We start from the raw sequence: 13,941 nt of genomic DNA, 5'->3' as shown, positions 1-13,941 counted from the left end.
CTTTTTCGTCAGAAATTTAACTGCTTTGAATAGAAAATTCGTCCGTTTGAATTGAAAAATTTATATTTTTTGGTCAAAAAGGTATATTTCTTATTTAAAAATGAACTTTTTATTAAAATTTATATTCTTCGTCGGAAATTAAACTGTTTTGAATAGAAAATTCGTCATTGTTGGTTTAAAAATTCCACTGTTTGGTTTTAGTTCAAAGTTTATTCTTTTTTCTCTGAAAATTCGAACGTTTGGTTCAAAATACATTTTTTCAAGTTCAAAGTTCCACTATTCTGTTTAAAAAACTCACTTTTTTTCGTCGAAAATTCATCTTCTTGCATGGAAAATATTTTTTTTTTGTAGAAGTTATATTTATTTATATTTATCTATATTTTGGAATTTTTAACAAGAAAAGCTGAATTTCTAAACAAAATGATAAATCTTCAACTGGATTAGTTGAATTTTCTACAAAAAGGTGAATTTTTGACAAAGTTCATAAATTTTCAAACAACCAGTTCAATTTCTAACTAAAAAATATTCATTTTCAACAAAATAGTTGAATTTTCATCCAAAAAATATTCATTTTCAACCAAAAATAGAATGGTTAAATTTTCTGCAAAAAATCTAATTAGTAACAAAAGTAAAACGAATTTTAAGCAAAATGGTTTAATTTTCTACTGGAATAGTTCAATTTTAAGTTAAAAAAATTGATTTTCAAAAAAGTATTTACATTTTTCAACCTGAGAAATTAATTTTTAATTGAACGAGGAATCTTAACCAAAAAAATATATTTTAAAACAAAAGAGTTTAACTTTTAACCAAATAGTTCAGTTTTCAACCAAAGTGATTAATTTTAACTAAAGTGAGGAATCTTCAACTGAAATAGTTGAATTTTTAACAACAAAAAATTGATATGTACTAAGAAAGATAAATTGTCAATTAAAACTTAAATAATTAAATTTTAAGTTCAAAAAATAAAATTTTAATCAAACAGAAGAATTTTCAACTAAAATTCTAGAATACTCAATTGTAATAAGTTAAATTTTCAGCTAAAGAAATTATTTTCCACAAAAAACCCTAATTTTCCAAAGAAAGTGATAAATTTTCAACTAAAATTTTTAATCTTTAACTGGAATATTTCAATTTTAAACCAAAAAGATGAATTTAAAATAACAAAAGAATTGTTGATTAATTTTCTATTAATTTATTAAATAAATTTTAATTTTATATTTAAAAAATCAATTTTTAACAAAATATATTTCTTCACAATCAAATAGTTGAATTTTCAAATAAAAAAATATCAGTTTTCAACCAAAACTGGAACAGTTAAATTTCAGTTAAAATAATTAGTTTTTTTTACAAGAAAAACATCAAATTTTAAACCAAAGTGATGAATTTTTAAATAAAATGATGAATCTTCAACTGGAATTAATGAATTTTAAACCAAAAAGATGAATTTTTAATAAAAGAGTTTAAATCTCAACAAAGTAGTATTATTTCCAAACAAAAAGATCAATTATTAAATAACATGATGAATAGTTAACTGGAAAACATTAATTTTTAAACGAAAAAATTGAATTTACAAACAAGAAAATTAATTTTCTATAAAAAAATACGATTTACAAAAAAAAAAAACACAAATGAATTTTTAACCAAATAGTTGAATTTGAAACTAAAAAATATCAATTTTCAACCAAAAATGGAATAGTTCTAATTTTTTAAATAATATTTACATTTTTAAGCCAAGTGATGAATTTTCAACTTAAATGGTGAATCTTCAACTGAAATACTTAAATTATAAATAAAAAAAATGAATTTTCAACCAAGAAAAAATTAATTTATACAAAAAATACGATTTTTCAACTAGAAAATATAAATTTTCAAACAAAAACTAAATAATTAAATTTTTGTTTTATTTAAAAATAATTAAAAAGAAAACAATTTCCAACAAACTAGTTTAAGCTTTAACTATAATAGAATAATTTAATTTGTGATAATAAAAAAATTATTTTTCAACCAAGACGATTAATTTATACCAAAAAATACATATTTTCCACTAAAAAAGATTATTTTTCCACCAAAATCGTAATAAATAAATTTGTATTAAAAAAATGAATCTTCAACCAAAAAAATTAATTTTCAACAATAGAATTTAATTTTCAATTCAGTAATTTTATTTTTAACCTAAAAGAGGAATTCTCAACTAAAATGATTAATATTTAATTGTATTACTTAAACTTTTAACAAAAAAAGGAGAATTTTCAAACAAGATTAACTCGCAAAGAAAAAAATAATTTTGTACAAAAAAAAAACGATTTTTCACCAAATATGTGCATTTTCAACGAATTAATTGAATTTTCAGACAAAAAAAAAAATATTTTCATTCAAATTGCTTAATTTTGAACAATAAAAGATCAATATTCAACCAAAAGATGAATCTTCAACTGAAATAATTGAATTTTATACCAAGAAAATTAATTTTCAACCATAAAGATTCATTCTCTACAAAAAAGGCGAATTTTTCACAAGGAACGTACATTTTCAAATAACCCGTTCCATTTCTGTATAAATAAAAATCCATAAATAATGATAATTTATTTAGAAAAAACTTCAACATTTAAATTCTCGGTTTTTTTCGGTAAAGTTTTTCCATTTTCCGGTAAAAAAAATAGTAACATTCATATTTGCCGCTAAACACAAAAAATAAATAAATTTTGAAACAAATAATAATTTTTATAAAAAATGGAATAGTTGATATATGAACCAAAATAAATGTATTTTTAATGAAAAACAGTTAAATTCAATTAAAATAATTAATTCCTGAACTAAAACAAAATTAATTTCTAACAAAACAATTGCAATTTTTACAACAAAATATTTTTCTACCAAAATAATTTAATTTTCCAACCAACTACATAAATTATCAACTATAAAAGATAAATTTTCAACCATAGATAAATTTTTAACTAAAATTATGGAATATTCAACTAGAACAGTTAAATTTTCAATTAAAAACTAATTTAAAAACACTAATTTTTAGCAAAAAAGTTGAATTTCCAAAATAAGCAGATTAATTTTCAATCAAAAAGATGAATTTTTGACGTAAAATTCTGGAATAATGAACTAGATTAGTCAAATATTTATTTTAAAAAATTAATTTTAAACCAAAAATGAATTTAATTTGAAATCAAGTACAGTTAAATTGAACCAAAAAAGACGAATTTTCAAACAAAAAGATTTTTTAGTCAAAAGAGAAGAAAAATGCCAACCAAACTGTTTCATTTTCAAGCTAAAAAATTTATTTTTAACTAAGAAGAATCATTTTCGACCAAAAAGGAGGAATTTTTAACAAAATAAATAAATCCCCCCCCCCCCCAAAAGTAAGTTTCCTGATGATGAATTTGAACAAATTCTACTATTTGCTTGAAAATTTAATTCTTTTTTCGAAAATGCAACTATTTTGTTAAAAGGTAAGTTTTTATCAGAAATTTTTTTTCGTTAAGAACTACGAGTAACTTTTTAAACTGAAAATGAAAGTCTTTCATTTTTGGCTGAAAATTGATATTTTTAATTGGAAATTGATCTTTTCTAATTAAAAATTCATATACTTGGTTGAAAATTTATGTATTTTGTTGAACATTTGTATTTTTCATTCAAAATAGAAATTATATTTTTTGCTTGAAAGTTAAATTACTGAATTGCCAATTAAAATTTTTCTAAAAAATAAATATTTTCTGGTTGAAAATTCAACTATTTTGTTAAAAATTAAAATTTACGCACTTTGCTGAAAATTCGTTTTTATGGTAAAAAATGAATCTTTCTGATGAAAAATGCATTTCTTTCAATGTTAATTCAACTATTTTGTTAAAAATTCATATTTTTCCATTGAAAGTTGAACTACTTTATTAAACAGAATTTTATTTATTTGTAGATGGATCATTTCAGTTCAAAATTCACCTATTTGATTGTAAATTAACTTTTTTATTGAAAACTTATATTTCCGGGACGGAAATTCAACTGTCTTGTAGAAAATTCGTATTTTTGTTAAAAATCTGTTAAAAATTTAACTATTTTGTTGAAAATTTTCTTTTTTTTCAGCTAAAAAATAATTTTTTTCTGACAATTTGACTATTCTATTTTTGTTGAAAATTCTTCTTTGTAAATAAAAAATTTATACTATTTTGTTAAAATCATCTCTTATGCTCGAAAATTTAATGGTTTCGTTAAAAATTCCTCTCGTTCAAAATTAGCTCTTCTGGTTAAAAATAAATTTTATTGACTGAAAATTTAACTATTCTATTTTTTGTTGAAATCATCTTTTTCAATAGAAAATTCATGTATTTTATTGAAAATTCGATTTCTTTTTGGTTGAAAATTGAAATATTTGCTGGAAAACTGATCATATTGTTTATTCGAATTCTTTTGTTTTAAATTAGTTTTTTTTTAACTGAAAATTTACCTATTCCATTTCCGGCTAAAAATGTTATCTTTTTCATATTCAGATTCAAGTATTTTGTTGAATTTTAATATTTTTTAGTTAAAAAATCAATTATTTTGTTAAATATTCGATTTATTTTCGGTTAAAAATTTATTTTCTTGACTAAAAATTAAACTATTCTATTTTTTTGTTGAAAATTAATCTTTTTCAATGGAAAATTCATGTACTTTGTTTGATTTTTTTTCAATAAAAATAATTTATTTTCACTGAAAATGTAAATATTCAATTTTTGGTTGAAAATTGATATTTTTTGGTTTAAATTTCAATTATTTTGTTATTAATTCGATTTATTTTAGATTGGAAAGTAATTTTCATGTTTAAAAATTAAATTTATCTATTTTTCGTTAAAAGTTCAACTTTTTTAGTTGAAAATTCATGTATTTCGTTGAAATTCTTTATTTTAATGAAAATTAATTATGTTAACGGAAAATTTAACTATTCCATTTTTGATAACAATTTATAATTTTTAGTTAAAAATTGATTTATTTTGTTAAAAACTCGATTGAAAATTTAACTACTAGGATTAAAATGTGTGTATTTTTTTTAAATCAAATTTTTTGGTAGAAAATTAAGTTTGTTGGCTAAGAAAAATAATAATTTTAAATGAAAATGTAACTGTTCCATTTTTGGTTGAAAATTGATCTTTTTTAGTTAGAAATTCAAATATTTGGTGAAAAATTCCATTTTTTGTTGGTTGAGAATTATTTTCTTGACTTCAAATTAAACTATTCTGCTTTTTGTTCAAAATTAATATTTTATAGTGGCAAATTCATGTATTTTGTTTATTTAAAAATGAAAATTAATTTTATTAACTGAAAATGTCACTATTCCATTTTTTGGCGAAAATTGATATTTTTTAGTTATTTTTTGTCGAAAATTAATCTTTTTCAATGGAAAATTCATGTATTTCGTTTGATTTTTTTTTTTTAGTTGAAAATTCATGTATTTTGTTAAAATTTTTTGGTTTTAATAACAATTAATTATGTTAACGGAACATGTAACTATTCCATTTTTCATGACCATTTATCTTTTTTAGTTAAAAATCCAATTATTTTTTTAAAAATTTGAATTATTTTTTGGGGAAAATTTCATTTTTTAGTGAAAAATTCATGTGTTTTGTTGAAATTTTCTTTTTTTTTAAATTAAAAGCAATCATGTTAACTGAAAATGCAACTACTGCATTTTTTGTTAAAAATCGATTTTTTTTCAGTTAAAAACTCAACTCTCTGTGTGAAAATTCCTCTTGTTTTTTTGTAAGAAATTATGCTTTATGGGTAAAAATGTATCTATTTGCTTCTTTGTAGATAAAAAATTCAAACTATTTTGTTAAAGTCATCTCTTTACTCGATAATTTAACTATTTTATTAAAAATGCGTCCTTTTGGATTGAAAATTCATTTTTTATTGTGGAAAATTCATCCTTCTCGGTTGAAAAGTTTATTTGAAGATTCTACCACTTGATTGCAAAATGCATCTTTTCAAATATTTTATTAAATATTTAATTCTTTTTTCTTTTAAATTAACTTTTTAGGTAGTACAGGGTGGCCGTTTTAATCGAAGAAAAAAATTCCCGGTTTTTTCCCGGTTCGCAAACATTTTTCACGGCCAATGAAATTTCAAAAATCAAACTATATTCTAAACATTTTTAAAAGTTTTTCAATTCAAAATGCTCAAAAATTTTAAGCTTTTATAAATTATAGAGTTCAAAGATTCAGATTAAGTTTCAGAAATATAAATCCAAGTTAACATTTTCAATAGCCTACATTAAAGAATCAAGCAATGAATTTTCAAAATTATATTATTTTCAGTAATTTTAAGCTAGACACATTAAAAATTAACAAAAAATTTAACTTAAAAGTTCTTAAATTAGAAGTTCAATTATCTTTATTTTAAATAATCTAGGCATCCTTCAAAAGCTTTAAAATTTTATTTCAAAATCTTGAAAAATCTAGAAGTGTTTCTAAATTTTTCCAAATTCAAAATCATTTTTGAATTTTTTGTCACAACTTTTAAATATATTTTAAAATGAATTGAATTTTTTCTATAACTTTTAGAAAATCCTGCAAATTAAACAAAAAAATTAAATTTGAATTTATAAAAAACAATAGAACATTTATTATTTGTAAAAATATTAGAGTAATATTAAGAGATATTTAGAAGTTTTAAAAATATTCGAATTAAATTTAGAACATGAAATAATTTGAAATACTTACAGCCAAATATAAAATAAAATTTCGATTTTTGCAGAATTCAAACAAAAAATTAAAATTTTTTTTAAGAATTGTGAAAGACTGCAAAAGAACAAAAATTTTCTTAAGATTCTTCGGAAAATTGAAAATGATTTTTTACTTTGAAAAATTATTGTAGCAGAAAGTTTAAGAGATTTAAAAAATTATCAAACAAGAACCTGGAAGATTTTGAGGGTTTTTTTTTAATTTGCAGGATTTTCAAAAATTGTAGGAAAATTTTGATTAATTTTCAAATATATTTAGAAATTCGGAAAAAATGTTAACACACTTCGTTTAAATTACTTAAAATAATTTCAATTTTTTCATTAATTTTGAATACCTTCAAAACGTTTACATATCTCTTGAGATTACTTCATTTTTTTCTACAAATAATAAGTGTTAAATTGTTACTTACGCATCAAAATTTAACAATTTCAATTATAAATTAAACACTTTTTGAATAGAACAATTAAAATTGTAACGCTAAAAGATTAAAAATTCTTCGAATATCTAAATATTCAAAGCTTTCTATGTAAAAGAATTCAGTTTCAAATTGTTTTCTTTTCAAGATTTGATTTCAATTTACTTGTCTTAAATGAAGAGTGAAATATTACTAAATATAAAATACTTATTCTTTTTCTACATTAAGAAATTTCAAATGAAATGTAATAAAAATTAAATAATTTAGACTCACAATATTTTAGATTTAATAAAAACCTTTAGTTATGACTATATTATTATGGATTTATTTTTAAGTTGAAAATAGTAAAACGCACGTTTACATTTTTTAATGACTGCAAAAATTAATAGAAATAATATATTAATAAATTTATTTATTAAATTTAATATAGAGAAATAATATAAAGGAAGACATGACACTCTGGATTAAAAATATATTATTGATAAATCATGAAAATTTTTATTTATAAATAAAATTATCGGAATAAATGATATATTAATTTCAATTCTTATCAAGACTTTAGGACTGAAACAAAATCTGGAAATTCTCCAATTTTGAACGGATCTAGAATTGTTTGGTCAAATCAATTATTGTTCAGATTTCTATACTGAAAATACAGATCCATTTTTAAAATAATTTATTAATTTATATTTGCAGTTGATCAAATAAAACTGTTTTTTATTAAAGAATTTCAACTTCAAATGCGCTTAGTTTTTAATTGTTTAAATCCTCAAAACTGCACTTTAATTATTTTAAAACCTGTTAAAATCGAACATGGGCAAATTTTTCTTCTGAAAATTCGTCAATTTTCCGGTCCGGCGGTAAACTTGATTTTTATTCTAAAAATCTTCGATTTTAAAAATTTCTGCTTTTTTAAGCATTTAAAACTGCATTTTAAAATTCTTAAAATTAAAATATATGCTCAAAAATTAAAAATATAAAATGGAAAATTTACAAAGTGAAAGATTTTCGAATGAACCATTCGAAACTAAATAATATAAATTATAAAAATATTTAAAAATGGTTGAAATCAAAGTTGGACAAAATTTTTATTCTAAAAATTTTGTAAAATTCTCGGTCAAAAAATAAATTCACTGTCATTTCCCGGTTCTCCAGGTTTCCCGGTGTTGGAAATTTAATTTCCTTCTAAAAACTTTATCTTTTTGGTGTTAAAATTAAAATATTTTGATGAAAATGCGACAGTTTTTTATCAGATTTTAATATATTTTGTTTGAAAATTTTTACTATTTTGTCGCCACCCTGAATTGAATTCTTTTTTCCTGAAAATTTATCTTTTTGGATTGAAAATATAAATTATGTTAACGAAAAATGTAACTATTCCATTTTTGATGACAATTTATCTTTTTTCAGTTAAAAATTTAATTATTTTGTTAAAAAATTTGATTTATTTTTGGTGATTATTAAATGGTAGAAAATCGTTTTTGGTTAAAAATTTCAGCTATTTTTGTCGCAAATGCAATAGATTTCGAATAATCAGGGGACATGGAAGAAAATGGGGTAAAAAATATTCCAAAATTCTAAACGTATTTTAAGAATAGCCCCTTACCTGATAAGTAGCTGCGTCTAAATTTGAAGCTGATACGTATAAAAGATTGTTCTGAATTATGTAGACTAACGATGGCACGCAGACTTTTAAAGTGTCCAATGGTTGTTTAATAATTGTTGTATTCAGAGTGTGAATAAATTTTGGAAAGTTGCCTTCCTCGATGAAAACGAGACATAAACAGGTGAGGAGTTTCACCACTTCTGACATTACTACCGCTGTAAATTATAAATAAATTGTAAAATTCTAAATTTTTTATAAAAAATAGGGCCTAAAATGTTCTATAGTCCAACACACTTTTTTATAAAAAGGATTTTACATTGCGTAGTCCGAAATCAAAATTTTTGCAGTGAAAATATAACTTTATTTGAATGATTCCTTTTTATTTATAGCAGGCTTTTTTTGTGGAAAATTAATTCTTTTTGATTGAAAATTCAACAATTCGATTGAAAAATCTGAGTTAAAAATTCTTCTTTTTGAGTTACAAGTTCAAGAATTTTGGGACAAAAATTCAACTATTTGGTTGAAAATAAACTTTTGGTTGAAAATTAATATTTTTAAAATTTCAAATATTTAAAAATATTTATTCGTTGAAAATTTGCCTTTTTGTTAAAAAATTAATTTGTTGGTTGAAGATTCGTCTCCTTAAATAAAAAATTAACTAATTTTTTTTAAAAATTCGTTTCTTTCTGGAATTTTTAAACTAAAAATTTAATTTGTTTATAAATTCATCTGTTCCGCTTCAGGAATTATTCATTTTTTATGAATTTTTTATTTCAAATCGCTTGTGGTTGGAATATCAAATATTTTTCAATAATAATTCTTTTATTTCGTTGAAAATTCCACTACTTGGTGTAAAGTTGAATTGCTTTGTTAAAAATTAATTTCTTTTTGGTTGAAAATTGAACTATTTTCCTCAAAAATTCATCATTTGGTCAAGGTTTAACTTTTTTTTGGAAATTCGTCTTTTTTTATAGAAAATTTATGTTCTTGGTTGAAAATTTGTTTTTGTTGTTGAGAATTTATCTCTTTGGTTGAAAGTTTAACTACTTCGTTGAAAATTATATTTTTATTTTGTTAAAGAATAATTTTCTTGACTGAAAAATGAATTATTCCATTTTTGGTTGAAAATTAATATTGTCAGGTTGAAAATGTATTTTTTTTTCAGAAAATTCACATTTTTTGCATGAAAATTCAACAATTTGGTTGACGTTTTTTTATTTTTTGACGGAAAAAACTTTATTGGATGAAAACTTAACTCTTTTGTTGAAAAATCATCATTTTTGTTGAAAAATTTAGCTCCTTTGGTAGAAATTTAATTTTTTTTTGGTTAAGAATAAAACTGTTTCGTTGAAAATAATATATTTCAGCTGAATTTACTTTTGAAGAAATTCCATTCAATTAAATTCAATTTCAAAACTTTCTGCTAATCAGAGGTTAATTTACCAACAATTTCTCATACAAAAGATACAACAAATTTCAAAGATTTAAAAATATTTATTTGTTGAAAATACGTATTTTTGGTAGCAAATTAATCTTCTTGGTTAAAAATGTATCTTTATGATTAAAAATTCATTTTTTGGTTGAAGATTCATCTCCTTGGTTAAAAAATTAACTACTATTGTTGAAAATTCTTTTTTTTTTTTTTTGTGAAAAATTCACTTTTTTTTAACTAAAAGTGTAATTTGTTTACAAATTGATCTGTTTTTCTGCCAGATAAATTTTTTTTCTTGAAATTCGTAATTTTTTGTTGAAATCAACTGTTTTTTATTTAAAATTAAAATATCTTGTGGTTAAATATATCACACATTTTTCAAAAAGAATTCTTTTGTTTGGTTGAAATGAATCTTCTTGTTTGTAAATTTAAATATTTGGATAAAAGCTTTTGAGGATTCATATTTTCGATTGAAAATTTAATGAATTTGTTGAAAATTCAATTTTTATTTGGTTAAAAATTATTTTTCTTGACTAAAACTTTAACTATTCTATTGTTTAATTAAAAACTTAACTATGTGGTTAAAGAATGAAGTAATTTGTTGAAAATTCATCTTTTTTCGTTAAAAATTAGTGTTTTTTGTTAAAAATTTATCTTTTTAGTTGAACCTTCATTTTATTAATTGAAAATTTAAGTATTTGGTTAGAAATTTTGTAATTTAAAATTATATTATTTGCTAAAAAATTAACTTTATTGGTTAAAAATTGGTCTCTTTGATAACAAATTTGTTTATCTGGTTCAAATCTAGCACTTCTGGTTAAAAATTAATTTTATCGACTAAAAATTTAACTATTCCATTTTTTGGTGGAAAATCACCTTTTTAATAGAAAATTTATGTATTTTTTTGGAATTTAAGAAGAATGAAAATTAATAATTTTAACTAAAAATGTAACTGTTCCATTTTTGGTTGAGAATTATTTTCTTTACTGAAAATTAAACAATTTTGCTTTTTGTTCAAAATTAATATTTTTTAGTGGAAAATTCATGTATTTTGCTAATTAAAAAAATGAAAACTAATTTTGTTAACTGAAATTATAAATCTTGCGTTTTTGGTTAAAAATTGATATTTTTTAGTTGAATATCCAATTATTTTGTTAAAAATTCGATTTGTTTTTTATTGAAAATTAAGTATCTTGCCTAGAAATTTAACTATTCTATTTTTTGTTAATAATTCATCTTTTTTATGAAAAATTTATGTATTTTGTTGAAAATTCGATTTTTTCTTTTTGGCTGACAATCAAACTATTAGTTCGAAAATTTATCATACGGTTAATTCGAATTCTTTTGTTATAAATTCGTGTTTTAAATAAAAAATTCCATTTTCTTTTAACAATTATATCTTTTTATATAAAAATTTATCTATTTTGCTGAATATTTATATTTTTTAGTTAAAAATTCAACAATCTATTTTAAAATTGATATTTTTTTGGTTGAAAACTAAACTATTTGTTTAAAAAATTATGTAATTTGTTGAAAATTCACCTTTTTTTGTAGAAAATTAGAGCTTTTTGTTAAAAATTGATCTTTTTGCTTGAATCTTCATTTTATTAGTTAAAATTTCAACTACTTGGTTAAAAATTTTCTACTTCTTTAAAATTAAATTTTTTGCGAGAAAATTTACGTTAGTGGTTAAAAATTAATCTATTTGATTACGAATTTATCTCGTTCAAAATTAGCTCTTCTGGTTGAAAATTAGTTTTATTGACTAAAAATTCTATTTTTATTCTTTTTTTTTGTTGAAAATTCATGTATTTTGTTAAAAATTCGAATTTTTTTTATTGACAATTGAAATATTTGCTGGAAAATTTACCATATGGTTAATTCAAATTATTTTCTGATAAATTCGTTTTTTTAACTAAAAATTTAACTATTCCATTTTCTTTTAAAAATTATATCTTTTTTATATTAAAATTTATATATTTTGTTGAATATTTATATTTTTTAGTTAAAAATTCAACAATCTGTTTAAAAAATTATCTTCTTTTGGTTGAAAACTAAACTATTGAGTTTAAAAATTATGTAATTTGTTGAAAATTCATATTTTTTCGTAGAAATCTAGTGTTTTTTTGTTTAAAAAAATTTTGTTTTTGGTTAAACCTTTATTTTATTATTTAAAATTTTAACTACTTGGTTAAAAATTTTTTACTTCTTTAAAATTAGATTTTTCGCTACAAAATTAACTTTACTGGTTAAAAACTAATCTCTTTGATTAAAAATTTATTTATCTGGTTCAAAATTAGAACTTCTGGTTGAAGGTTGAAAATTAATTCGCTTGACTAAAAAGTTAATTATTCTATTTTTTGTTGAAATTTCATCTTTTTCAATGGAAAATTCATGTATTTTATTTGAATTTAAAAAAAATGATAATTAATTATTTTAACTGAAAATGTAAATAATCAATTTTTTGTTGAAAATTGATATTTTTTAGTTTAAATTCCAATGATTTTGTTATAATTTCGATTCATTTTGGATTGAAAAATAATTTTTATGTTTAAAAATTAAACTTGTCTATTTTTTGTTAAAAGTTCATCTTTTTTAGTTGAAACTTCATATATTTTGTTGAAATTCTTTGTTTTAAATAAAAATTAATTATGTTAACGGAAAATGTAACTATTCCATTTTTGATGACAATTTATCTTTTTTCAGTTAAAAATTTAATTATTTTGTTAAAAAATTTCATTTATTTTTGGTGAAAATTAATTTAGTTGAAAATGTAACTATATTAGCTTAAAAATTAATCTATTTTGTTTAAAATGTAATATTTTGGTTTCAAATATTAGGAATTAAAATGCGAAACATTTTAGGCCCGCGTTAAAAAATTAGTAGAAATTAAATATAAACCTGTCGATGATAAAAACATATCCCCCGATCTGGTGCGAGCGTATCGCATACTGAGACCGACGAGGGCATTTTGAACTGTGAGCGTGACGAGACTAATGTATTTGAGGTGCTGGGCATTTTCTGAAAAAAAAGAAAAAAACATATTTAAAAACATAATTACACAACGTTGAAAAATCATTCCTCGTTAGAAAAAAAGCTTCAACATAGATTTTAAAACAATCTTTCAATAAAAAAAAACAGACTATAAAACTTCAATAATAACTTACAAATATAAATTGTTACATAAAAAACATATTTTTATTCTCAGAATGATTAAAAACGATAAATGCACAAAGTTTCAGGCCTCAATGTATACTTTTTGTACACATTTTTTTATACATATGAAAAAACTTCATTGAATTCATTAACTTTGAAAATGAGCTTAGAAAAGTTCAAGGGAATTCAAAAGAATTTGATGAAATGCCTAAAAATTTAGGGTAAGGTCAAAAATTAAATCAAATGATAATGTAAGATAGCTCCTGATTAAAGATGAATGTCGGAGAGCTCTGTAGTTTTTCTAAATTTTTATTAGTTATGTGTTTATTTGGTGACATATAAGTGCGGAATAAAGTGTTGTATGCACTTATAAACTATTTTGTATATTTGTAAAAGTGATTGGTGACTGCCAAAGTGAATAGTTTATGATTCAAAATCTTATGTGATGATTTGGAGCAGATTAGAGTGTGGAATATAGTAGACTCGTCATACAAAACAGATAATGAATAGGAAGGTTGTTACGGCAGAGTCTATCGAAGACCTACAAAGAATGTTGAATAAACTAGATGCAAGCATGAAGAGCATGGGCCTCAAAATTAACGCAAATAAAACA

The 13,941-nt window shown here is 21.2% G+C and overlaps 1 protein-coding gene across 1 annotated transcript in view; it reads right to left on the bottom strand.

Annotated features, from left to right (window-relative positions):
* Positions 1-13,941, bottom strand: part of LOC117173748 (UDP-galactose translocator-like) — a 37,581-nt gene that overhangs the window by 7,710 nt on the left and 15,930 nt on the right. The window contains exons 3-4 of the mRNA XM_033362389.1: positions 13,074-13,193; positions 8,741-8,955 (exon numbers count right to left, since the gene is read on the bottom strand). Of these exons, the coding sequence (XP_033218280.1) occupies positions 8,741-8,955; positions 13,074-13,193 (335 nt within the window). The remainder of the gene's footprint in view (positions 1-8,740; positions 8,956-13,073; positions 13,194-13,941) is intronic.

Source organism: Belonocnema kinseyi, chromosome 5 (genome assembly GCF_010883055.1).
Source record: "Belonocnema kinseyi isolate 2016_QV_RU_SX_M_011 chromosome 5, B_treatae_v1, whole genome shotgun sequence".
Classification (NCBI taxonomy): Eukaryota; Metazoa; Arthropoda; class Insecta; order Hymenoptera; family Cynipidae; genus Belonocnema; species Belonocnema kinseyi.
Note: the sequence above shows the minus strand (reverse complement) of the source record. Positions and strands in the feature narration are given on the sequence as shown.